The 27,475-nt window shown below is 33.4% G+C and overlaps 2 protein-coding genes and 2 long non-coding RNA genes across 8 annotated transcripts; 2 read left to right on the top strand and 2 right to left on the bottom strand.

Moving 5' to 3' along the window:
* Nucleotides 1-375: 375 nt before the first annotated feature.
* On the bottom strand, nucleotides 376-3,182 carry LOC147074028 (uncharacterized). Its single transcript, XR_015070375.1, has 3 exons — nucleotides 3,053-3,182; nucleotides 2,421-2,611; nucleotides 376-506 (listed from the first exon to the last, which is right to left on the bottom strand). It is a non-coding gene; the product is annotated as an uncharacterized LOC147074028 (long non-coding RNA).
* Nucleotides 3,183-9,841: 6,659 nt separating this feature from the next.
* Nucleotides 9,842-11,280, top strand: LOC147074027 (uncharacterized). 3 transcript variants are annotated; one of them, XM_085944687.1, is made up of 4 exons: nucleotides 9,842-9,983; nucleotides 10,446-10,557; nucleotides 10,652-10,795; nucleotides 11,009-11,280. In XM_085944687.1, exons 1-4 carry the CDS (start codon nucleotides 9,973-9,975, stop codon nucleotides 11,054-11,056), a joined length of 315 nt encoding a protein of 104 aa, XP_085800813.1. In that variant the 5' UTR covers nucleotides 9,842-9,972; the 3' UTR covers nucleotides 11,057-11,280. The 3 variants fall into 3 exon arrangements, 2 of the variants coding, with proteins under 2 accessions (XP_085800813.1, XP_085800812.1); XM_085944686.1 differs by having other exon boundaries at nucleotides 10,446-10,563; nucleotides 11,009-11,279; XR_015070388.1 differs by lacking the exon at nucleotides 10,446-10,557 and having other exon boundaries at nucleotides 9,847-9,983.
* Nucleotides 11,281-14,041: 2,761 nt separating this feature from the next.
* Nucleotides 14,042-15,782, top strand: LOC147074026 (uncharacterized). Its single transcript, XR_015070389.1, has 3 exons — nucleotides 14,042-14,117; nucleotides 14,466-14,671; nucleotides 15,096-15,782. It is a non-coding gene; the product is annotated as an uncharacterized LOC147074026 (long non-coding RNA).
* Nucleotides 15,783-24,226: 8,444 nt separating this feature from the next.
* Nucleotides 24,227-25,790, bottom strand: LOC147074025 (uncharacterized). 3 transcript variants are annotated; one of them, XM_085944685.1, is made up of 4 exons: nucleotides 25,552-25,778; nucleotides 24,981-25,092; nucleotides 24,734-24,886; nucleotides 24,265-24,498 (listed from the first exon to the last, which is right to left on the bottom strand). In XM_085944685.1, exons 1-4 carry the CDS (start codon nucleotides 25,560-25,562, stop codon nucleotides 24,451-24,453), a joined length of 324 nt encoding a protein of 107 aa, XP_085800811.1. In that variant the 5' UTR covers nucleotides 25,563-25,778; the 3' UTR covers nucleotides 24,265-24,450. The 3 variants fall into 3 exon arrangements, 1 of the variants encoding a protein (XP_085800811.1); XR_015070386.1 differs by lacking the exon at nucleotides 24,981-25,092 and having other exon boundaries at nucleotides 24,227-24,886; nucleotides 25,552-25,790; XR_015070387.1 differs by lacking the exon at nucleotides 24,981-25,092 and having other exon boundaries at nucleotides 24,233-24,886; nucleotides 25,473-25,558.
* Nucleotides 25,791-27,475: the final 1,685 nt, after the last annotated feature.

The raw sequence follows: 27,475 nt of genomic DNA, 5'->3' as shown, positions 1-27,475 counted from the left end.
CTGGCATTTGTTACCTGTCAAATATTATTTTACAAGTATTTAATATATTATGGGTGACTCAGAATTGAATTGGCTCACGCTTTGAAATAAGTACCATTTACCTCTTTGTCACGAAGCAAAATTCCAACTATTCCCCAGAATCTTGACTAGAATCCTTTGGTACATAGGGTCAGTTAGTGACAGAATATGGACAGATGCAATAATTTATTGATAGGTCTTGCGATAAAATCGGTGTATAAAATATATTTTTCATATTACCTAATTACATTAATAATATAACACACTTAGACTTAATTATATTGAATTTTGAACCCTCCATGTATGGAAATTTAACCTTTGTTTATATTTCTTGTGAAACAAATGAGTGGAGTTACTGTCTGAGTAGAGCATAGACGTGTCCCGCCTGGCCTGCATTATGTTCAACGTGGTTATGGCGAATAGTACACAATTGCTCACATTCAATATGATAACAGGAATGTAGAAGTAAATCAACTCCTTATATTTGCCTGAAAGAAAATGTTATCGATATTAATATTATAAACCAAACAATGAACAACTTTTGAGGAACATAATAATTAATCTCTTTCTTGGCATTATAACCCCACGCGGGTCTTGGAGTGGAGTCGAAGAAAAGACCACCAGTAAATTGAAATCGTATAAAAAATATTTTTACCAAGATCTCAAACCCATTAGTGTTGGAAAAAATAATTTTGTTTTACCATGTGTACGACAAGTTTCGTGTTAATCTATAAATAATATGACGTATACAGTAAATAAAAGTCGAATATATGAATATTGAGGTTGTAAGTTTTAAAGTCGGTAACCTCCATAATTTTGAGATAACCAAAAAAACCCGTCAAGCACATGTAGAACTACAAATGGAATATTTTATTTTGTAAACATATTACATAGTAATCAATTAGAAAAAGCGAATAGCGATAGAGAAGTACTTAGTATCAATAAAATTATTAAAAAAAACATGTTTTTGTAATAAAATTTTGTATGAAAAGCGGCTGAATATAAACGACTTTATAATCAACCTCTGGTTTAATTCAATTCAATCAGAAAAATGAGTTGGATTTGATATGTTATTTGATTTGGTAGCTGAACCGTTCCGTGTAATTGCTATTGAAAGTTGACGATTGCTGGGAACGAGACTATTTGGCACCGCAGACTGGGCACGGCCGAGTAGACCCCGCTAACTGGCCACCGGGACAAGTGAGCGCCACACAGATTAGTATAATATAGTATATTAGTCTATGACACAGATGAATGAAATGCGCAAAGGAATAGACGTCAGTTAAGATTTGGTATAAAAAATAGACAAGACAGTTTAATATGCTTCTATCTACATTTTTATTACAGATTCAGAATTATTATGCCTTATGACGTTTACAAAAGGTAAGAATTCTTTCCTCGTCAGAACCTAAAGATGTGCATAAATACTTAAGTAATTAATCTATTATGTAACATATTATCGATTTATATTTATTTTACAACAAGAAATATAAAAAATGAATGGGTTAAAATGAAAATAATATGTATATTTCAGCGTTTTCTCGACTTCATATTATAATAAAGTTTAAACGTACATTAATTACATTTTATATTAATCAAAATGTTAATAAGAAGTAAAAACTAATATACACGTTTAAACTTTATTATAATATGAAGTCGAGAAAACGCTGAAAGATAATATTATTTTCAATCAAATCCATTCATTTTTAATATTTGTTGTAAATATAAATAAGTATATAGGTTACACAATAAATTACTTAATTATGTACATCTGACGAGGAAAGCATTATTTTCTTTTTTATAAGCAGCGTCAGGCATAATGATTCTCAATCAAGTAGATAGAAGCATAATTAAACTGTTTTGTATATTTTCTCTACCAAATCGTAACGTGCGTATTTCATTCACCTGTGCGGCGCCCACTTGTCCCTGCGGCCAATCGTCCCGACAGCCAGTTAATGGGGATCCACTTGGCTGTGCCCAGTCGGTGACGCCAAATTGTCCTAGACCCCAATTGCTCATGACAATTGTTGAATCTGGTTGGATATGCGAACTAATTTAATACTAGTAATTAGGCCTGTTTGGCAACATCTATTACATCGCGTACTCTTGTCTACTTCCTAACCCATTCGTTTCTCTTACGGTCCTTTCGCGTGATGCCCAACATGCACCTCTCCATGCCTCGCTGTAGTGCTTGGACATTTCATTACATACATCTTATAAATTAGCTACATCCTACACAGGGATATTTATAGAAGCCTAACTATTTAGAGGTGGTAAACTAATCATTCAAATATGTAGTTTTAATACACACAAAGAATTATTGATCTATTTTAAACTGGATTGATTCTGTTCTGGGCCATAATAATGCACTATATCTAGAATAATAATTATTGATAGATTACTCGAAAACCAGCACTTAGAACGAAAACGGGGTTTCAAAAATAAAACAGTGATATCTGGGTGGAATTCCATCAATGCGCAGATTCCCGTCAATATGACAGGAAATCCCCAGGCATAGAGGCAGTAAAATATGATGCGACGTCTTTCCGATGAGCGCGTACGGCATCTTCGAGCCTGGAACTCTTGGAAGTCTCTGCAAAACAAATAATATTTATAATGCATTGTCGAATAATGTAACAATTTTGTGATTTTGTTACCGTCATTACAATAATTCATGATACTACACTCTCTATACAATATTTTATTTTTAAAGGGATTTCTTATTTATTGATTAAAAATTATTCCTTAGGCTATAAGGTAAGAATACATCGATAATAATATAATATTATTGTGAGAATTTAGCTAGTTCTTAAATTTACACAATAAATCATAAATTCGTCTATTCAATACTTATTTTAAAGAAAGATATCTCTCATTTATGTAAGTACATAAAAACATTCCTTGCAATAACATATTGCTATAGAAATTCGACTAGGTAGTTATAAAAATGATTCATATTATCATAATTATATATCAAATAATATTTTACACAAGCGACAGGCTTGTCGGTTGATAAAAGTTTAATGATACTTACTTGAATGTCCACCATATATCAAAGCATATGACATTCAAGTTGAAGAAGCTCAGCAAATAAGAAAAATACAAGATGAAAGCTGAAACAAAGAAATAAAAATTAAAAAATGAAACGGCAATAACATAAGCACCCATTTAATCTTGTCCAAAGGGATATAGGTATTAGGTACATACAACTTTCAATTACATTAAACTAACCTTTGTTCAGAAGCAATATCACAGAATATTTAAAATACATTACATATTTATATTTTATATAAGTACATACAAAAAAAAATCTAGTTGGTATGTACATGAGATGTTTTCAAATTATGTATGTTCAATATTATTCTCAAATGTTGTGAATTATTTGCTGAATAAAAGAAATAGCTTATTTAATTTATAATATTTGTCTTAATTTATCGGTATATTATTTATATTATGTCTGTAACGCAAGAGAAAAAGATGTATACATGTGTAGGAGAGGCCTAGATTTGAGAATACGTACAAGTAAACGCAAATTTGAAATTTGAAAAAAAGCTGCCACGTAATCGCGTCGTGAAAGAAAACATTAGAATGATAGTAAAATAATATACATTTTTCACAAAATCGAATTACTACTTTGGTAAGCACTTTGACCTCAGCGATATTTATTAATGTTTATCATATTGAAATGTTTTAAATTCTAATGGATTTAAGTTTTGTACTACATATTATTATTCTATTTAGGTCGTTTTTTGCGACCCGAGTTTCGCCTTTCGGCATCTTCAGACACTGTCTACACTCACCAAAAGGCAAACACACACTGACAACGAACACTATTAACTCAAACTTATATAACAAATCAATACAATAAAGTAGGTAAAAACTTATCACCTACCTATTAAGTCAAGGATCCAATAAAAAAGAAATGCATCGGTAGCCTGATGCTGAGTACCTCCGCTATACGGAAGTACATTGGAACATGTATATGTCTGAGAGCAATTGAAGACACATATCCACATTCCAATGTACTTCCATGTAGCGGAGGTACTAAGCATTTACATAATAAAGGTCGTAATAATAGCATAACTGGGGAATTAAATATGTAACAAATTCACATTTTTTTGCAATAATTGTAAGTTTATCTTTGACTTAAAAAAAAAATCTTTTTATTGCTTTCAGAGACATAATTATTATTAAATTTATTAATTAATATAGATGAAATTGTAAATTATCCAAAAAATGTCTCAAATTGCAAGCTTCGTATTTTTCCGCTAGGGCTAAGGTTAAAAACATAAATTAATACATATTAGTAATAAAATAAAATATAAAAATAATTTAAGAAATACATATTAGTAATGAAAATATATAAGTAATATATTCATATTACATCAATGGAAGGATCACCCAGACAGAAAAACCACACACCAACCCGTCTGGACAGCGTGGTGTGTTATGTCCAAAACCTTCAAAAATGAAAACGAAAACTTGAGGCCAACCTGGCACTGATCACGGCAGCGATCAGCGAAGGAAGGCAGAGGGTGCTAACAATCCCCGGAGACCCGGAAGAGGCTGCCAACAGATGACCATTGCTACGTATAATGCGAGAACATTGTCCAGCGATGCCAAATTTGTAGAGTTACAAGAAGAGCTCACGAATATCCACTGAGATGTTGTCGGACTCAGCGAAGTAAGACGTAAAGGTGAGGGTATTATCACTTTACAAAGCGGACATGTGCTGTATTACAAAGGAACCGATGAAGGACGCACGAGCGGTGTTGGATTTATTATTAACAAAACCTGGAAAGACCGCATAGTCGAATTCAACTGCATTTCTGACAAGGTCGCAAGCGTGATACTCAAAATCAATGATAGGTACCGGATTCAGATTTTGCAAGCATATGCTTCGACACAGAGCTATCCTGATGAAAAAGTGAAAGAGTTTTACGAGGAAATAACATCTTTGAAAAATAAAAGTAAATGCCACTTCAACATCATAATGGGAGATTTCAATGTACGTATTGGATCATACCAAAGAGATTACGTAGCGGTCGGACATTTCGGACATGGCTCAAGGGATGGTAGAGGGGACATGCTTGTGGAGTTTGCTGAAACCAACTATCTTCACATCATGAATTCCTTTTTTCAACATAAACCTACACGTAAATGGACGTGGAAAAGCCTGTCAGGAAAGACCAGCGAAATCGACTACATCCTCACTGAAAGAAAATATACATTTTTAAACTGTAAGGTGATCAATCGGTTTAACACCGGCAGCGATCACCGGATGCTGAGATGTAAGAAAAGATTGAATGTCAAATCAGAAAGATCAAAACTGCAGCAGAAGTCAAATGCTCGCATATACTTGCATCATAGATGAGAACGAAACTGTTTCCCTATCCAACGCGGAGGATATAACGAATATCATTCTACAATGTGCAGAAAAAACAGGCGTAAAAAGATCGGAAGTCACACCTCCCACCAAGCTTTCGAAGGCAACATTGAATCTTATGGAGCAAAGAAGGAAAACCAAGAGCGATAGACAGGCACAAAACGATATGGAATTTTCATCACTTTGCAAAACCCTCCGAAGGAAGATAAGAGAAGACCTTCGTAAATTCAATGTAAACCTCATACAACCAATTGTGAAAGCAAGCAGAAGTTTGAACAAAAACAAGCAATGCTTGTCGATAGGAAAACGTCAAATCACAGCACTAAAAGCAAAAGATAGTTCTATCACCAGAAATTGGGAACACTTGTTAAGCCGAGTTGAAAAGTAATACAGCGATCTCTATAGTGATGACACTGACAATACGATTATAGACTTAGATCTTCAGAGAAATGGAAATTCGGAAGACCATACTCCCGAAATCACATCCTGGGAATTGACTCATGCTTTAAATTACATGAAAAGTGGGAAAGCCCCCCGGGAGAAGACGGTCTAACGATAGATATCCTTAAAAAAGCGGGAAAGGATGCAAATGAAGTGCTTGCACAATTGTTCACAGCCTACATACGCAAAGAGGATGTCCCAGAGGCATGAAAAATGGCAGCATTGTCATCATTCACAAAAAAGGTGACAGAGAAGACCTAGCAAATTATCGTCCAATAAGTCTACTCCCTATTCTCTACAAGACGTTCACAAAAATTCTCTCAAACCGTCTGCAGAATGTACTAGACGAGAACCAACCGATAGAACAAGCCGGATTTAAAGGAGGATACAGCACTATGGACCATATCCAAGTCGTCAGAGAAATCATAGAGCGGTGCAAGAAATACAAACTGCCACTATGCATGGGTTTTATAGACTATGAGACGGCGTTCGATTCGATAAAGAAATGTTCAATACTCGACGCACTCAGAAAACAAGGAATCCCTGGGCGCTATTTAAATATTTTCAATAATATATACAGTAGCGCAACAGCATCTGTCAATCTCCATAAACCATCGCGCAGATTTCCTATAAGCAAAGGAGTCTGACAAGGTGATACAATCTCACCTAAACTATTTACAGCTATCCTTGAAGACTTATTCAGGCAACTTGACTGCAATGACTAAGGGATCCCCATAAATGGAGAATACCTGAGTCATCTGCGCTTTGCCGATGACATAGTAATTTTCTCGCAAGACTCAGAAGACCTCCAAAGCAGAATGCAAGAACTCGCTGAAGTAAGCAACAAAGTAGGTTTGAAAATAACTGTAACAAAGACGAAAGTCATGTTCAACTGCTTTGCAGGCCAAAAAGAGATCCTCATCAATGGCACTCAGCTCCAACAGCAGCAACAGGTGAAAAGCTACATCTATCTGGGACAACAAGTGTCTATAGATGGATGTATATTTGATGAAATTGTTCGCAGAGTAAAGCTAGGCTGGAGTGCTTTTGGCCGCCTGAATAATATCTTCAAAAGTGACCTTCCACTGTGCCTAAAGCGCAAAGTGTTCAACCAGTGTGTGCTTCCCGTGATAACATATGTGTGTGAAACATGGACCCTAAGTAAAAGAGAGATCCAGAAACTTAGAGTAGCACAGCGTGGTATGGAGAGGTGCATGTTGGGCATAACGCGAAAGGACAAAAAGAGGAATGAATGCATATGGAAGCAGACAAGGGTTCGCGATATAATTGAGTTTATTAAAAGCCTTAAATGGAGATGGGCTGGACACATAGCTCGAAGAAGAGACAATCGTTGGACAAATCTAGTCATCCAGTGGTATCCAAGAAGTACAAAACGTCTGTAAGGTAGACCTAGAGGCAGCTGGATCGATGAAATGATAAAGTTCTGCGGAAGTACGTGGCAACGCAATGCAGAGGACCGAGAGAAGTGGAAGCAGCTTGAAGAGGCCTTCATCCAGCAGTGGATAAATTCAGGCTGATGATGATGATGATGACATCAATAAAATTTATTGGATAAATTATTGTCGGATATAAATGTAACATTCATGCGTTAATAAACTATTAATTAATTTATTCAACGAATAATAACGAATATTTTAATACGTAAATCGTATAGCGCTCGCTTAGCATGTGAGAGGTGTACTACTACTACACATCCATGAAACCACAAAATTTTACACACTAAAATTACGCATCAAACTGAAAATCTACCAAAGAAAAAATACTGTAATTATTATTGCGTCAGAAAAATAAAATGTAAGTAATTAAAATTAATTTGTCTGTTAACTTTCTCTTTGTAAGACAATTGAGGCGAAAAACATTGAAAAATAATAAAATAAAATATAAAAATATTTGTCAGCTGTGGTATTCGAACGTTCGCAGTTAATACTTATACCGTACACAAGCGGCCACCCATCCAACAAGTATCCGTGCGCAATGTTGCTTAACTCCAGTATATTATGCCGGGTCCACACTGGCAACATGTCGCGCGACAACCTCGTTAAATTTTACGATAATTATCATACTTATCGTAAAATTTAACGAGGTTGTCGCGCGACATGTTGCCAGTGTGGACCCGGCATTAGGCCTACCGCGCATGGACGATTACATAACCGGCCGGTAGCATTCGGACAATCGTTGGTTTGCTCGCGCATGATCCAAATTATTACCGGCCGGTATGTTTGAGCGCGCATGGCGTGATATAGATCGGAGGCAATGCGCGCGCACTGAAGATATGCGTCCGCACCGAAAAATGGCGGACGCAATATAAGAAACGTCAAAATGGATTTTGTAGAGCTTATATTATATAATATATAGAGGTTTTGTATAGATTATCAAACTGTTTTAAAATGTGGGTGTATATATTATTAATTTATGAAGAAAGAAACTGAAAAAATGGGACTGGTACGCGCATGCAAAGCCAATAGGTACGCATCGATGAACTGTCAAGTCAAATGTGGATCTCATAACGGTTCGATGTATGCGTGTGCCCCATACGACCGCGTCACTTGTGCGTGCATGTATGAGTGCACTCTCGCCCGGCCATGACTTGTCATGTGCGGGCTCTCATTTAAAAACATTGCCAATGGGACCCCGGCCGGTTCGAATCGGTGTAAAATTTTGTGTCTGTACACAGATTTTCAATTCGGCCGTTCGCTCGATCGTCCATGCGCGGGGTTGCATTGCAATACGATGGTTACAACTCCTCGATTGTTGACCGTAGATAGTAAATCGTTCATGCGCGGTAGGCCTTAGTCTATGACTCCAGTGATCGGCGAGAAACGCCAGGCGCTCGTCTGGTAACATTCTGCGTTACATTTGAAATTTGTGCACAGTCACGGCGAGCGGTAAAACATATACATGTTAAAAAATGTGATTAAACAATATTTTTTATTAATTTCACTATCATTTCCATGGTATCCTTCGAAGTAAGTGACCGTATATTAATTCAATAACTTGGTATTGATATTGTTCTTCTATTTTGTACTTGTTGATATCCAATTCTCCGGCGGCTTGTTCTGAGGATGGGATGAATACACGAAACAGCTATGGATACACGAAACAGCTGTCACCAACATTGTTCTTTACCATTATTTGGTTTTGTCTTTATTATTGATTTGTTTGCATTAACTGTGTATTGTGTTAATTAATGTGGAAAAAATACATCAGGTTTAAAAATGAAAAATGAATCGAGCGAGACTACAACTACGTCTATCTTGGACAATAATGTCAATTGACGGTGGTATGTATGACGAGATTGCTCGCAGAACGAAACTGGCATCGAGCGCATTTCGGCGTCTGAATAGTATCTTCAAAAGCGACCTCCCATTGTGTCTTAAGCGTAAAGTGTTTAACCATAGTGTGCTACCAACGCTCATGCATGCATGTGAAACATGGACTCTTAATGTAAGAGAAATCCATAAATTTCGAGTAGCGCAATGTGGCATGGAAAGGTGCATGGATAAGGAATCAGACAAGAGTACGCGATGTGATAGAGGTCGCAAAGTATGAAATGGCAATGGGCCGAAATGTCACTCGGCGAGTGGTTAACCGCTGGACAAAATGCCCATATTAAGCGTCCCCCAAACCAAAGCGAATATTCGCAGCGAATTCGCAACGCCCTCGCTGTCGCTGTCGCTACCGCTTGGATTTGATGCGAATTTCGCGTTTGGCCCCACACCAAAGCGTCAGTGACGCAGCCATAAACTAAATAATTTTATTTACGCGCCAGATTTAAAATTGTAAATAATATTAATATTTTACGCCAAATATTCTATAATTTTTATGAATTAAATATGAAAAATATACGTACACTATAGCGCTTTCAGAATTGCTACAACTTTTACCCACTTTGCGTAAAGTGTATTTTAATTATCTGAAACAAGGTGGCAGCATTGGATGCAGCCATAGACTAAATACATATACGAATGTCAAAGTGACAGTTGTGTGTTGACAAAATGTACACGTCTTCTGAATGCTTATTACACGCTGAAGATATAATGAGATGGCGTGCGACAAATTACATCGACATTTAATATAACCTTACTTTATGACAGGGCAAGATTGCCATGGCTCATAGGTAAGATAGATTTACTCAGTTTCATAACTGCACATATTATAAATAAGCATTTACCATGAAGGGTTAACAGGATTTGAAGGTAATATGCTATTGAAATAACATGTCTCCGTTATTTGAATTGTAGGTTTTGACTATTTTGCGTTTCTACGCAGAGGGAGCGTACCAAAAACGGGTAGGCCAAGTCTTCTGCGCAATGAGCCAGGCATCAGTAAGCAGATGCATAGGAAACGTGTCCGATGCTACTCGTATAATAGCAGTGCTTAGTAATACTTACATACAGTCGCCATACAGCGCTGACAGTCTTGAGTGTTGTGTTGATACCCTCTGATCAATTTATACAATATTACAATGTACATGTCATGTAACTAGAGTAACTGCGCATAGACACAAGTAAATTACCTACTCAATAAGAATTTAACGGGGATATTATTTTGTGTCGGTAAAAATATTTTTTAATTTCAGACTTCAAGAAAGGGCAGGTTTCCCGAAAATCATTGGGTGCATTAACTGCACCCATGTGCAAATATACCCGTCATACTTGGAGACTTTCAAAAATGAGCGCAGGAAATTTTCTGTAAATGTAAAATTCGTAATAAAATCTATGTTGTTTCTGATACATTCATATTCATTACGTATAATATCATAACATGACATTTATTTTTATGCAGGTATCTGACATGGACATTCTGGCAGTGAGTGCCAGATTTCCTTTGAGTGTTTATGACCAATTCATATTTAATGGATCGTTGGTAAAAACTGAAATGAAACATCTACAGAACGACAAGAATTGGGAATTTTGTTCTATTAGGGAAGTATGTTAAACTTTACTTTACTATGGCAGTACCAGTAACAAATATTTTTGTTTGGTTTATATTCATCCGTATTTTGTATAGGTACTTCAAAGGAATCAAAATTTTGCATAAAACAGTTTTTTAATTATTTAAATCCTGATTTCTAATATTTTTACAACTTTCAGTCGAAAACATATTCAAATTAACAGACTGTGTATATTGAAATCATTCTAGTGCCACCATAGGCCAGCCAGACTCACTACACGGCTGCCCGCTGTTTGACCAGGGATGTGATTGAGTGTTTTTGGATAATGGACCACACCAGATCGCATAGCTACAGCAACAAGTGCAAGACCAACCGTGGCTATACATACAGTATACATGTATATATTAAATATAATTTATGTATATTTATTTATGGCTTATACACCGAAACAAAATATGTCACTTAACTGTACTTGAATATTTTTGCAGGATCATTCAATAAAAAATACTTGGTTTAGGTTAAGAAAGGTTTAATATTAATTTTTGCACAGAATACAAGAAAAATATTTATATAATTATTAGAATTACAATGAGCTTTAAAAGTAACACGATATTGTAATAAAATGGACAAATATGAAAAAAAATAACAATAAATTGTACATAGATAGGTAGACAGGGTTCAGATGATTCTGGCAGTGCAGGCGACTCATTTAGGTGTCAGTATTGTTACTTTCAAATGACAATAACACCGTTCCAATGTGATTCGGTCGTGCCAGAAGACTCTGTCCTTCCTCTATTTAGTAACCGGGCGTTTTACAACTTTAAATGAAAATTAAGTGGGTATATAGATAGTATATTTTTTCTAGTATAATATTATTTAATTAGGTGACTTTTTATTTCTTTATTACTTGAAATGGTGTTTACATGGTAGATGGATTATAATGGTTTTGAAATATAGTTATTTTTGTTAATTCTACTTTAACTGAGTCATTTACCTTGACAGCTGTTTCGGCACATAAACTCATTTTCGGAACATTCAACAATAATTTGTGATTATAAAAGAGCTACAGGTCACGTAGCAAATTAAATACGCTTAGTTAAATAATAAATACGTACCAAATATTTTACAAAATACACCACATACATCCATCGAATATGGTAAATAAAATACAGATTCAAGTATCAAACAATTCTTGGATAAATAGATGTTTATGTAAGTATATGTTTTTTTAAATACTTACATGATACTGTGTTGTATAACATTTAAATTTATATTTTTGATTTTGATTTACATACTTAAATGTACCTACATAAATTTGTAATGTACAATAGGTACTTAATTACATTTTTAACATTAGGAAATTACCATTATTCGATTCTATCCACCCGCCATGTCTATAATCACCCCAACGCTGGATAGAAAGAGACATCACACAAAATTGGCTGTTTGATAATAAATGGTAGTTGAAAAATATTTTAGGGTATGATTATGTCCATAGAAACAGGTTTTAAGTCATTCATGTTTGTCCCAATAATGTGTAGCAGAAAAATAAAAATTTTAAAAAGGGTCTTTTCAGTATTCACCCCATTCTACGGCAAACATTTTTCTTAATAAAAATAGGTACATCAATAGAGGAATCACAAAATGGACCTTGGCCCTCGCCCACGCCTTATTCATCCTTGTATATTATATTATCACACTTAATGTTTTGGAAAATTCATTAACATTGTGCACAAATGCCACTTTTGTTGATTGACACTTCACTTAGTTGATCTCTTTGTTCACGTGAAGTACAATAAAAGTATGTAGCAGCGAAGAACTAGAGACCGAAAATAGTGGAAGGAGCTAGAAGAGGCTTTCATCTAGCAGTGGAATGACCCCGACTGATGTTTATGATGAAATATTATTTTATTCCTGTTAATGCCGGGGGTTTCATTTTTAATTTCTTCTGGTGCTTTGTACCTACGTTGAAAGGTTGAAGATCTTTGCTAAAATTAAATTCATCACAAAGCATTAGTATATCTCCAACATCATTCAGGTAGGTATCCATGATGATAATATAATATTATGTACTTAGAGGAGGTACCTGACCTTTATATTTACATGCACATAAAATTATTAATCTTATTGCCTAATGCAGACCAAGATATACCTACCTACATAATATTACATGAACAGAAGTTTAAGAACATCTCAATTAAGTTTAAAATGTTTGTAGGTATACAAATTAATGTGAAACAGAAAACATTGGTTATGTTAGGTAGGTACATGGAACATGTAGATATTATCTTGGTTCGCGGTCGGCACTGGGCAAAACCAGTTTATTAGCTCAATATACCTATACATAATGAAGGAAATATATACCTAGTAGGTATATAGGTACATAATATCGTTTTTGTGATTGAGGTCTCTTGAGATCAAAAAACAAACACAACCTAGGTATGTCCTACTGTAAATAACCCGATAGTAAGTAGTATGTAAGGTTTTTGGTCTAAAACCTTACAAAATACCACAATGACGACATGGAGTACCTACTTATCTACCTATATGTAGGTATATTATATCTTTAGCTACAATAGAAATGCTATGCTGCATAATGTTACCTAGATGCAAAAAAATAATCTTAAAGACTACCTATCTAACCTAAAAAAATATTATCAACAAATATAAAATGGGTATTTACGTGACCGATACCGAATATGATTGAAGTAGGTATTGTAAATGATACCTAATTATAACATTATTGATATGACTGCTCGAAAGTCGAAACCAAAACGTCAAACGATCGCAATAAGTAAGAACTGTCAGTGCACTAACAATCAAAGTTATAAAGTTTCTGTTATTAAGGGCACACATGCTTACCTAGAGTTTCTGTTTTTTCATTTAAAGTTGAACTATGACATTGAATACTAGGTATGATTTTTAAAGTGAAAGTGATATTATGTTACATCTCTTTTACGCATGCTAATATGATTAAAAAGTTTTTCTTTCTCTTTCTGTCACATTCGAATTTGATTACCAAAGTTTAAACATTTACTATGCGTATTAGCTGACGTGCTTCGTCGTTTACAAATTATAACATGAATTTAAAAAATATATGTATTTATAATATTAAATATATTTTATAATGTACACAGATTTTTTTAACAACTATATTATATATACTTTTATTTATTTGTCGCATATTCAAAATGTTCTTGCTATATTAAAATCTTTTTTTTAGCCGGCCAAGTAAATCCGTATTTTTGGCCATAGACTAATAGAAAAAACTCTCTGCTGTCAGATTATGTTGATAGCAAATTGCAAGATACCTAACGAAGGAATTGTGTTTTATATCAGGAATAAGAAACACTATCTGTAAGTACAATATTATGTTATTTATTACTGTAGTAGTATTCTGTGTGTTTTGCATATATTATTCAAGTGTTAATTTATTGTTTTCTTAGTCTACATTAGTTGCGTGGTTAGTTTAGAGGTTATTGCGAGAATGCCTGTGATTTCATATTTATTTGTTTGATATAATCTAAGGCGTTCTAGTTGTTATTAAACATGTTACCTACCTGATTACTTTATTTTAGTTAATCAATCTTTTTTGATGCTTTGTATTATCACTAATCCGTTTTAATTACCATTCTTCAAACAGTCGCACACTATAAAAGATTAAAAATCACACTATTAACAGTTCATATGTTATGTTTTTTGCAGATGGAGAAAATGTCTACCGAGATCTTTGCTTGTCGACGGTTTCATATGAATAAGATGGAATGAAATAAATCTTTTAATTAATAATGAAATAAATCCGACTTTCGGCGTACGATCCGAACATGGCGTGATTCATATAATATTATTTATGACGTAGACCATCAAGCATATATACCCATTTTATAGATTTAATAGTACAATTACAAAAGGTAAATATAAAGTGACTAATGTTTGTAACCTATAGCTATGTCTATCTCGCATACATATTTAAAAAATAAAACAATTTTATAATTACATTTTTGCACTAAATTTATTATCGATAATGATATAAAAGTTGCTAAATTGATTCATAATATTCTAAAATATAATATAATTTTGCATATCAGTTACTTGTATCATATCAGGTATGTCATTTGGTAGAGCTTACTCTCCAAGTCTTTTCTTTTTCATCCTCAATATCACTTTGATATTAGAAACATTGTCTTTCTAACACCATTTCAAAGACTTTAAGTTTTCTAGATGCTGTATATTAATTCTTCTCTTCGGCTATATCTGCATCTTAGTTGCAGCATATGGATACAATGCGGCGCCTCCAAGAATCTCTGTCACTCTAGTTTTTTTGCATCGTTCCAGGTCATACTAGCAGCCCGTAACTCCGCCAGATATGCTATATAGATAGTATTTAGCGGCCATCCAGGACGCCGGAATCCGGTTGGCTTGAAGAACAGGCAAACCAGATTGGGATTCTCTTCAGGCACTCGCAGCACGTGGCCGGGCCAGGTACAAAGTTGCGTATTCACTCTCAACGTGATGCGAGGCTATTTGGTGCGTTCTTTTATCTCCCGTTACTTCTAAAATTACCGCACACCCAGTATCCGTCGTAAACATCTGTTCTCGAAGCTCAGTATACGGTTGCTCGGAGCCTTTGTAAGGTGCCATGACATAAAAACTAGTAAGATATTTAAAATAGCTGCTAGAATGAATACATTGTTGAAAGGAAATGAAAACTGATAATATGATATATCAATTAATTTGTCCATCTGAAGTTGTAGATATCAGTTAATAATTATGTGTTATACCAGTAATTAAATGCTGACTTCAAATGAAAATTGACTATTAAATATTGAAATAATATATTACCAGTTTTGATTTTTTTAAGTACTATACTATATCCATGGTTCATATTACAATGTCATAGTAAAACTTAGAAGAATAAAATATGTCGTAAGACGAAATCAATCTTGGGGTTTTAATATAAGTTAAATAAATAGTACACAGCTAATTTGTTATTACTTTGAATACATGCCATGTCTTTACATCAATAAAAAACAGAAAAACAATTTAATAATGTATAAATATTTATATAAGACTTAACAACGTCTAGTTAGACATCTAGTTAGACACGATGACCTCCATTTAATTTCCTCTTATTTTAAAATTCACCAAGATATATCCTAATAAGTAGGTAAGTATATTACATTTGTACATATAATAAGTAAATCAAGTACTTAACATAAATAATTATACTGTAAAATTAAATTACAATTGAAGCAGTATATATGGACCCCACAGAGTAATTAACAATATAATAATTTATATAATTATATCGGGTATATACTATATTGACACATTTTAATGAAGTCTATTTTTCTTGGTACCTACGTTCAATGATAAATGTTGTTTTATATTGTAACATAAACAATGGTAATATGCATTGATCTTTCTGATTTTTAAACTGTGATATCTATTTTATATATCTATTGATTTCTATGTGTATTATTGATACATTATTTATTTCAAATACAATAATTTCAAAACTAACAGTAAATAATATATAGAAAGCGTCATGTTGTTTAGTTGGAACATCTACTAGGAAATTCCATCCAATCCAAATTCAATTTTTACCAGGTGGGTACTTGTAGGTCAGTTATTTTTGGAATAAAATGAATCCCTTAAAAAATATGAAATAAGAATAGAATGATAAATATTTGTGAAAATTTACCAAATCAACATGTTTAACGTGAATATTTTCACACTAAAATGATAAATATTGTTAAGAAAATATACACAAACAGTTCATTCAGAAGTTATGACGTTTAAAAGATCCCGCGAGTTAACTCGTGCGTGGCACTGATCATGAGGTGATATCAGTTATAATCATTTATGAGGAATGGTTATAAGCCATTGGCACAACCAATTTGGTTTTTGACCTTGAGAACAAAATGTACTTTTTACACGGAACCAAAACTCACGGCTGCAGAGACGAATGCTTATACAAAATATGGCGCAGTGGAATCGCCAGCAAGATCAGGTATCATTATTTAGATGTAAGTATACATATTATTTTGAATTTCATAAAATTACACTCGTTCTGGGTGTCTCGTAACAGTAAACTATATTAGTAAATTAGATATATCTTGATGAACTATAAAATAGTGATGTAATATAGACTTGTTGAAAATATATTAAGCATAATAAAATTTAAAATAAAAATTTAGAAATTCAGCCTTTCTGGTTCTCTAATATTCATAGATCTACTGGTTCTGGGATCTACTATTTCTGGCAGTAGACAATTCATATAAAAGTGATATATCTTTTTTTCAATCCAAAATGTCTCGTCTTTTTTGATTAATTCTATTTTAACAGGAAAATTATGTCCCGTCCAAACTCCAAATAAACAGACATCTTTCTTAGTAATATGAAGCTGCCCCTGAATCTGGAAGTACCAATCGTGATTTTTATCTATTACCATATTCCTGTCTTTATCTACTTTCCAAAATTTAATTTTTTTCTGTACAATAGCTTCATCTGCACTTATTCCAGCAGCTGAGAAAGGACATTTTATTTCAATAATTGTATCATCATCGCTGATGCCATCTGGCGTTGCACCGATAAAATCATACACATCATCGATAAACAATCCACATCTCTCAATCTTAATCCGTTCTTGTACACTAAGCTGTTGTAAAGCTATTGATTCATTTTCTTTACCATATTTTACCGCTTTCACGTTGGCTAATGATTGGCTATATAATAAACGTTTTACCAAAGGCCCAAATTTTGTATTTTCTCGCCGCTTACACACCTTACCAAAAACAGAGGCAGTAAGAAGGTTTCGTCGCCTTTCTAGCCATTCTGCACATTCAGATTGTAATACGGTGCGTCTTTCTATATCCCTCCTCTCATAGTTTGTCAGTTTGAGTTTTTTCAAAAAAGTTTCTTTTAACAATTGATATTGATTTTTGTCCATATCAGGTTTTTGGCAACTCTCTCCATAATCTGGATTAGATAAAGGAACAGTATGTATTGGTTTTCGCCAAGATTTTCCTATTTTTTTTTTATTTATTTTCAACCTTCTTGATTCTAAGCGATTTATGAAGGCTTTTGGGCTATTTTTATAAACTTGTTTTTGAATTGTGCAATGTAACTTATTTGTATTAAATGCGATTACCGCCGCTGCACATTGTCCCATGTACGATTGTCTTTGAGAGTAGTTAATTCTCTTGCCGCCTACAAATTTTGCAATCATGTTATTAAAAGATTCTGAAATATTAGTAGAAAAATTATAAATTAAACTTTTTGAATTTAGCACCAAACGAGAATTATATATCATTAATTGAGAAAATAGACTGCATTCTTTTAATGCTGGTACATAATTTACATCAAGCATGTCCTCTGTATTTGGTTCATTTGTACAAAAATATGGTAGACAAGAAGTATGGTCTCCAAAAACATGGTGCGGTCCATTAAATAAATCTTTTTTCAGAGCGATAACCTTTTCTTCGAAAGTACTATCTTGTAGTTTTCTATACTTGATTGCACCTATGACGGCTTTCCGCAGACGTCTTTTTCTTGACGCAATGATTTTTCTTACATTCAAGGGATATCTTGTGTCTTTGGTTAATGCCTCTATTTTGCCACAATAATTTCTAATTAAATGGTTTTTACATTCAACTTTCTCGACAGTTACATTCGGATAAGGGTGACAATCAAGAATTTTTTTGTATGTGCTGGAATCTCCATCAGCAATCAATTTTGAATAAATCAATCCATGTGTATTAATAGATTCTTTAAAGCCTTCTAATATTGCTGTAGATTCCATTCCACCTGACGGACCGGTATAATTTAAAAAGCATTTATGTTGTTGAGCAGGGATATTTTTATTTTTAGCTTTGGCGCACAAATCGCAATATTTATTTTTCACTGACATGTACAAAATCTTTCCGGTTCTTTGACCAATGATCGTGGCAGCGCCAGATGCTGCGGAATAATTGCATCTGTATGAACGTTTCGACCAACAGCCGTCTGCAACAACTGATATCATGGGAATACCAGAAGAATCGACGTCACCATTTTCGATTGCAAGTTGTCGCTCTTCTTTCGCAGCGTTTTCCATACTCTTATTTTTGGTTTCTTCAAACCACTCGTACACCTTCTGTTGACTCTTTCTGTATGTTCTTGCTGTAATCGATGGTACGTCAATTGCTGAACACATTTCTTCCAGATTTGAAAATCCACTGCCGATACTGATTATACTGGATACAAATGCGTCACACAGATTCATTTTGTTTTTGTTCATTTCAGTGGTATATAATTTTAATTTTTTACCACAAAGTTTACATTGAATAAAAAATGTACTACTAAAGTTATCCCGATTTTCCCCAAAAATTTCTAAATGTGATAAATTACAATTAAATGGAGAATCATGGTGGCTAATTAATTGAAGTTGTTGGAAAAAATATGAAAAGTCTATAATTCTACGGCCTTCTACACGGAATTTAGGGCTTGAATCTTCAATTTCATTTTCTATAATAAATTCTTCGTGTTCGTGTTCAAATGTGGGATGAAATTCTGGTTCAGGTAGTATGCTTTGAGGATTTCCATGCTCAGGCATAGTCTTCGGCAATATATCAATACTATAATACATTCAAAAATATTAGTTTAGTAGATAGTTAACAGAAAACAAAATGTATAGCTGCTATTAATTATTGTACCAGATTATAATTTTTGTCACAGACACACTAATTTCGAATAAGACATGGCACAAACATAATATAAAAATAATATAAGTACAAATGATCATTATACTTAATTGTGTGTATTAATAAGTAATACGCAAAACTTCCTTTTGCAAGATAAATAAATATTGTGAACCAAAATTTTCTGTGAAATGTGGTTTTTTCAACTATGTATAATTATGTCAAATTATAAAATAATAATTTCAAACCTTTGTGTTTTTAATGTATTAATATTTCCATCTTTTCTCCTACGTCTTTTTTTGGAACTTCCAGCCATCGGATAGTGAGTTCGTGGCATTTTTTGTAAGTACAATCGATATAAATAATTGTGATAATATTGTTAGGTACCTATGTCAAAAACCGAGGATGAAAATTTCGCATTCCCGCTGAAATAAATGACGTTCATAGTATTGCCAGGCTAAACTTTCGAAATTAAAGTTAGTTTTTAAAAAAAAAATTACATTGGAAAATATTATGTAAGTACAGGCATCCATTATTATGTTATTTGATGAAAGTATTCTTTAAAATCATCTGTATTATTATAATCTCGCAAATTCATAATTTAGTAAAAGTTAAATTTTCTGTAATATAAACATCAGTAGGTACCTAACCTATGTTGATTCATAATTTTGGCTAAGTAAAAAATATAGATATTTTTACTTCGCGATGTGTTTGGGGTGTTCTAAATTATGTAAGTATGTTTAATAACAAATGTGAAATTCGTAAAACCTCATGTGTATTATTTATTAAATAAAAATAGTAAAACTAATAGTAGATACAAATGGTGAAAAACTTCATTCTCTTATTTACTAAAATATCAATTCAATAATATTTTAGTAGATATGGCAATACTGGACGACCCGATATATGTCACTGAAATAAAATAAAATCTATCACAATTTATAAAATACATACCTACTACAATCATAATTATTTTGAATGTAGAGGGAGATAGTTATAGAAAGGGACAGAAAACTGATTGCTATGTTGCAATATTAGGCAAAATAGATTGCAACAGTGTTAAAAATTATAATGTATGATTTAGTATGACATAACGTAGAATTGACGCAAATACAAATTTCTTCAGATTTTTTTTTGTTTTGTCCTCAAATGTCAAAATATGTTTTCCTTTTGAATAATATGTTCGAATTTGTGTTTGTTTCGCCTATTTTTGTGTTCAATTTGTAGCATTCACTTTTATAAACATATTTTTGTACAATACTTGTGTGTTGGCGTATTTTTTTGGTCATATAAAGTTAAAATAATACCAGCTAAAGATTCCATACATCATACACCAATTCGCAGGTGGGTCTGGCGGATATCAAGATGGTCGAATATTTCGTGGAAACAGTTGTTTTAAAAAGGTCTCTATTTAGTATTACAAATTTATAACTAACAAGATATTTCATCATTTATTCAATGATTAATGATAAACCTTCTGATACGTAGCTTTATATTATTTCGTATGTCTATAATTGTAGCATATTTAAATAACAAAATGTCCACTCGCTTCCATTAGATTTAGAACCAATAGAAACTGCAAATATTATAATTATACTGAATATATTTTACTACATTATGTTTTATAACATTACAACTATCTATAATAAATCGTTTGAGATAATAATTAAGGGAAAAATTTGTCATCATCACAGCCTATTAATGTCACAAAAATATGGCTTCGTTCTCAATTATCACGTTTCACGGTTTCAAAGAATATTATTTTACGTCATAAAAATACTTTATGTAGTTATCAAATGTTTTACATAAATATTTGACGATGAATAAGCTTCATAATGATATAAATAGTTTTTCTACAAATCTTACGTACTATTCAGGCTTAACCTCTGAAAATACCAGAAAATAGCTGACATGGAACACCTTCCCCCTTAAGCCTCCCCCAAACCAAAGCGAATATTCGCGGCGAATATTCGCAGCGAATTATTCGCCAATCAAGCTCGTATTGGCTTACGGGACAGAGCACGCTTGCGCGACCGCCTTGCGTCTTGAGTGCGAATTTGCAGCGAATATTCGCTGCGATTTTCGGGAACTCTGTCGACAGCGAATTTATTCGCGGCGGACAATTTCGCCAAGGGAATTAGTAAAATCAAAATGGCGAAGACATTGAGCAGCTGATCGAGTTGGTCCGGAAATATCCAATCCTTTATAATTTCTCTGACAGTGACTACAAAACATGAGAAAGAAAGATAAGATATGGGATGAAATTGGCAGGGAAATTGTTGAAAATGGTATGAAGGTCGTCATAATAATATCTTTTATCTTTGTCTAACCAAAGTATGTAAAGTTTTTTGACAGGATGAATACGCTATTATAAATAAATAACTTTAATCTAAGGTCACGATATTTAAAAAATACATATTATTAATTTGCGTCATGCACAGCCTTTAATAACAGAAACTTTATAACTTTGATTGTTAGGGCACTGACAGTTCTAACCATAGATAAGTTCTAACTTATTGCGATCGTTTGACGTTTTGGTTTCGACTTTCGAGCAGTCATATCAATAATGTTATAATTAGGTATCATTTACAATACCTACTTCAATCATATTCGGTATCGGTCACGTAAATACCCATTTTATATTCGTTGATAATATTTTTTTAGGTTAGATAGGTAGTCTTTAAGATTATTTTTTTGCATCTAACATTATGCAGCATAGCATTTCTATTGTAGCTAAAGATATAATATACATATAGGTAGATAAGTAGGTACTCCATGTCGTCATTGTGGTATTTTGTAAGGTTTTAGACCAAAAACCTTACATACTACTTACTATCGGGTTATTTACAGTAGGACATAGGTACCTAGGTTGTTTGTTTTTTGATCTCAAGAGACCTCAATCACAAAAACGATATTATGTACCTATATACCTACTAGGTATATATTTCCTTCATTATGTATAGGTATATTGAGCTAATAAACTGGTTTTGCCCAGTGCCGACCGCGAACCAAGATAATATCTACATGTTCCATGTACCTACCTAACATAACCAATGTTTTCTGTTTCACATTAATTTGTATACCTACCTACAAACATTTTAAACTTAATTGAGATGTTCTTAAACTTCTGTTCATGTAATATTATGTAGGTAGGTATATCTTGGTCTGCATTAGGCAATAAGATTAATAATTTTATGTGCATGTAAATATAAAGGTCAGGTACCTCCTCTAAGTACATAATATTATATTATCATCATGGATACCTACCTGAACGATGTTGGAGATATACTAATGCTTTGTGATGAATTTAATTTTAGCAAAGATCTTCAACCTTTCAACGTAGGTACAAAGCACCAGAAGAAATTAAAAATGAAACCCCCGGCATTAACAGGAATAAAATAATATTTCATCATCAACATCAGTCGGGGTCATTCCACTGCTAGATGAAAGCCTCTTCTAGCTCCTTCTACTATTTTCGGTCTCTAGTTCTTCGCTGCTACATACTTTTATTGTACTTCACGTGAACAAAGAGATCAACTAAGTGAAGTGTCAATCAACAAAAGTGGCATTTGTGCACAATGTTAATGAATTTTCCAAAACATTAAGTGTGATAATATAATATACAAGGATGAATAAGGCGTGGGCGAGGGCCAAGGTCCATTTTATGATTCCTCTATTGATGTACCTATTTTTATTAAGAAAAATGTTTGCCGTAGAATGGGGTGAATACTGAATAGACCCTTTTTAAAATTTCTATTTTTCTGCTACACATTATTCGGACAAATATGAATGACTTAAAACCTGTTTCTATGGACATAATCATACTCTAAAATATTTTTCAACTACCATTTATTATCAAACAGCCAATTTTGTGTGATGTCTCTTTCTATCCAGCGTTGGGGTGATTATAGACATGGCGGGTGGATAGAATCGAATAATGGTAATTTCCTAATGTTAAAAATGTAATTAAGTACCTACTGTACATTACAAATTTATGTAGGTACATTTAAGTATGTAAATCAAAATCAAAAATATAAATTTAAATGTTATACAACACAGTATCATGTAAGTATTTAAAAAAACATATACTTACATAAACATCTATTTATCCAAGAATTATTTGATACTTGAATCTGTATTTTATATACCATATTCGATGGATGTATGTGGTGTATTTTGTAAAATATTTGGTATGTATTTATTATTTAACTAAGCGTATTTAATTTGCTACGTGACCTGTAGCTCTTTTATAATCACAAATTATTGTTGAATGTTCCGAAAATGAGTTTATGTGCCGAAACAGCTGTCAAGGTAAATGACTCAGTTAAAGTAGAATTAACAAAAATAACTATATTTCAAAACCATTATAATCCATCTACCATATAAACACCATTTCAAGTAATAAAGAAATAAAAAGTCACCTAATTAAATAATATTATACTAGAAAAAATATACTATCTATATACCCACTTAATTTTCATTTAAAGTTGTAAAACACCTGGTTACTAAATAGAGGAAGGACAGAGTCTTCTGGCACGACCGAATCACATTGGAACGGTGTTATTGTCATTTGAAAGTAACAATACTGACACCTAAATGAGTCGCCTGCACTGCCAGAATCATCTGAACCCTGTCTACCTATCTATATACAATTTATTGTTATTTTTTTTCATATTTGTCCATTTTATTACAATATCGTGTTACTTTTAAAGCTCATTGTAATTCTAATAATTATATAAATATTTTTCTTGTATTCTGTGCAAAAATGATTATTAAAACTTTCTTAACCTAAACCAAGTATTTTTTATTGAATGATCCTGCAAAAATATTCAAGTACAGTTAAGTGACATATTTTGTTTCGGTGTATAAGCCATAAATAAATATACATAAATTATATTTAATATATACATGTATACTGTATGTATAGCCACGGTTGGTCTTGCACTTGTTGCTGTAGCTATGCGATCTGGTGTGGTCCATTATCCAAAAACACTCAATCACATCCCTGGTCAAACAGCGGGCAGCCGTGTAGTGAGTCTGGCTGGCCTATGGTGGCACTAGAATGATTTCAATATACACAGTCTGTTAATTTGAATATGTTTTCGACTGAAAGTTGTAAAAATATTAGAAATCAGGATTTAAATAATTAAAAAACTGTTTCATTAAATATCATATTCATACCTATGCAAAATTTTGATTCCTTTGAAGTACCTGTACAAAATACGGATGAATATAAACCAAACAAAAATATTTGTTACTGGTACTGCCATAGTAAAGTAAAGTTTAACATACTTCCCTAATAAAACACAATTCCCAATTCTTGTCGTTCTGTAGATGTTTCATTTCAGTTTTTACCAACGATCCACTAAATATGAATTGGTCATAAACACTCAAAGGAAATCTGGCACTCACCGCCAGAATGTCCATGTCAGACATGTCAGATACCTGCATAAAAATAAATGTCATGTTATGATATTATACGTAATGAATATGAATGTATCAGAAACAACATAGATTTTATTACGAATTTCACATTTACAGAAAATTTTCTGCGCTCATTTTTGAAAGTCTCCAAGTATGACGGGTATATTCGCACATGGGTGCAGTTAATGCACCCAATGATTTTCGGGAAACCTGCCCTTTCTTGAAGTCTGAAATTAAAAAATATTTTTACCGACACAAAATAATATTCCCGTTAAATTCTTATTGAGTAGGTAATTTACTTGTTGTGTCTATGCGCAGTTACTCTAGTTACATGACATGTACATTGTAATATTGTATAAATTGATCAGAGGGTATCAACACAACACTAAAGACTGTCAGCGCTGTATGGCGACTGTATGTAAGTATTACTAAGCACTGCTATTATAGCATCGGACACGTTTCCTATGCATCTGCTTACTGATGCCTGGCTCATTGCGCAGAAGACTTGGCCTACCCGTTTTTGGTACGCTCCCTCTGCGTAGAAACGCAAAATAGTCAAAACCTACAATTCAAATAACGGAGACATGTTATTTCAATAGCATATTACCTTCAAATCCTGTTAACCCTTCATGGTAAATGCTTATTTATAATATGTGCAGTTATGAAACTGAGTAAATCTATCTTACCTATGAGCCATGGCAATCTTGCCCTGTCATAAAGTAAGGTTATATTAAATGTCGATGTAATTTGTCGCACGCCATCTCATTATATCTTCAGCGTGTAATAAGCATTCAGAAGACGTGTACATTTTGTCAACACACAACTGTCACTTTGACATTCGTATATGTATTTAGTCTATGGCTGCATCCAATGCTGCCACCTTGTTTCAGATAATTAAAATACACTTTACGCAAAGTGGGTAAAAGTTGTAGCAATTCTGAAAGCGCTATAGTGTACGTGTATTTTTTATATTTAATTCATAAAAATTATAGAATAATTGGCGTAAAATATTAATAATATTTACAATTTTAAATCTGGCGCGTAAATAAAATTATTTAGTCTATGGCTGCGTCGCTGACGCTTTGGTGTGGGGCCAAACGCGAAATTCGCATCAAATCCAAGCGGTAGCGACAGCGATAGCGAGGGCGTTGCGAATTCGCTGCGAATATTCGCTTTGGTTTGGGGGAGGCTTTACGCAAATTAATAATTTGTATTTTTTAAATATCGGGACCTTAGATTAAAGTTATTTATTTATAATAGCGTATTCATCCTGTCAAAAAACTTTACATACTTTGGTTAGACAAAGATACCTACATAATATTATTATGACGACCTTCATACCATTTACAACAATTTCCCTGCCAATTTCATCCCATATCTTATCTTTCTTTCTTATGTTTTGTAGTCACTGTCAGAGAAATCATAAAGGATTGGATATTTCCGGACCAACTCGATCAGCTGCTCAATGTTTTCGCCATTTTGATTTTACTAATTCCCTTGGCGAAATTGTCCGCCGCGAATAAATTCGCTGTCGACAGAGTTCCCGAAAATCGCAGCGAATATTCGCTGCAAATTCGCACTCAAGACGCAAGGCGGTCGCGCAAGCGTGCTCTGTCCCGTAAGCCAATACGAGCTTGATTGGCGAATAATTCGCTGCGAATATTCGCCGCGAATATTCGCTTTGGTTTGGGGGAGGCTTTTACCGTGGTACCCAACGAGCACTAAACGCCCACAGGGACTCTCTAAAATCCGCTGGAGAGACAAGCTCATAAAGTCCAGTGGGATGTACGTGGCAGCAAAGAACTAGGGACCGAGAAGAATGGAGAGAGCTAGAGGAGACACTCATCTAGCATTGGATCGACCCCGGCTGATGATTATGATGATGATGATATTGTTATGAAAATAAAAACCAAATTAAAAAGGAGGGAATTACTGGAGATCACTTAGTATAGAATATTGGAACGAAAATTTAAAAAAAAGCTGAGAAATACTGATCGAGATTCTGGAAGACGTAATTCTCGCCGATCATATTTATTTTAATATATCCAAAATAATATAAGTACGTCAGCATTAATATAATTGATAAGTCAATGAGTTTTAAGTTATATAACTTATTGTTTAATACAGCTGGTGGTAAGATAATTCCAAGGATGTGGTCTTCCGATAAACGTTGACCACATGCGTATATTATGAACGTCATATCGAACTTGATCAAAGTGCAATTTTGTCTAAATTGAGTTAAGCTCGGTTTGAATATCTACATTATCTATATCCTTCAGTGACACTGATTCCCTTGTATGCTTGTATTCGCAATAATAACCAAAATTAACCAAAACCATGATGACGTCTTAACAGTAGGTACCTACTGACATTTCCTTTATAGCCAACTTATCCTATATGCACAAGAGACGTTTTAGCTCAAATACATTTTCTTAACATGTTACTTACGATTCTATCGTCTATGATCAATCAGTGTTTATTTAAGGCATGTTATGTTTGACAAAATATCACATTCAGTGCTTGAAATGGAAAACTTTACGAACCGGAGCGCTCGATAATTTTTCGAAAATATCAAGCTATTTATATGGGTATTTTATAGAAATAATTGTG

This window comes from Rhyacophila brunnea, unplaced genomic scaffold (genome assembly GCF_057557595.1).
Source record: "Rhyacophila brunnea isolate RB1 unplaced genomic scaffold, BYU_Rbru_1.0 scaffold_17, whole genome shotgun sequence".
Lineage (NCBI taxonomy): Eukaryota > Metazoa > Arthropoda > Insecta > Trichoptera > Rhyacophilidae > Rhyacophila > Rhyacophila brunnea.
Note: the sequence above shows the minus strand (reverse complement) of the source record. Positions and strands in the feature narration are given on the sequence as shown.

Bases quoted from the DNA above. Each gene is read 5' to 3' on its own strand.
- LOC147074025 (XM_085944685.1), bottom strand. The intron at 24,887-24,980 runs GTAAATGTGAAA...ATTTTTATGCAG, and splicing joins ATGAGCGCAGAAAATTTTCT to GTATCTGACATGTCTGACAT. The intron at 24,499-24,733 runs GTATGTTAAACT...AAATCATTCTAG, and splicing joins AATTGTGTTTTATTAGGGAA to TGCCACCATAGGCCAGCCAG.
- LOC147074027 (XM_085944686.1), top strand. The intron at 10,564-10,651 runs GTAAAATTCGTA...ATTTTTATGCAG, and splicing joins GCAGGAAATTTTCTGTAAAT to GTATCTGACATGGACATTCT. The intron at 10,796-11,008 runs GTATGTTAAACT...AAATCATTCTAG, and splicing joins AATTTTGTTCTATTAGGGAA to TGCCACCATAGGCCAGCCAG.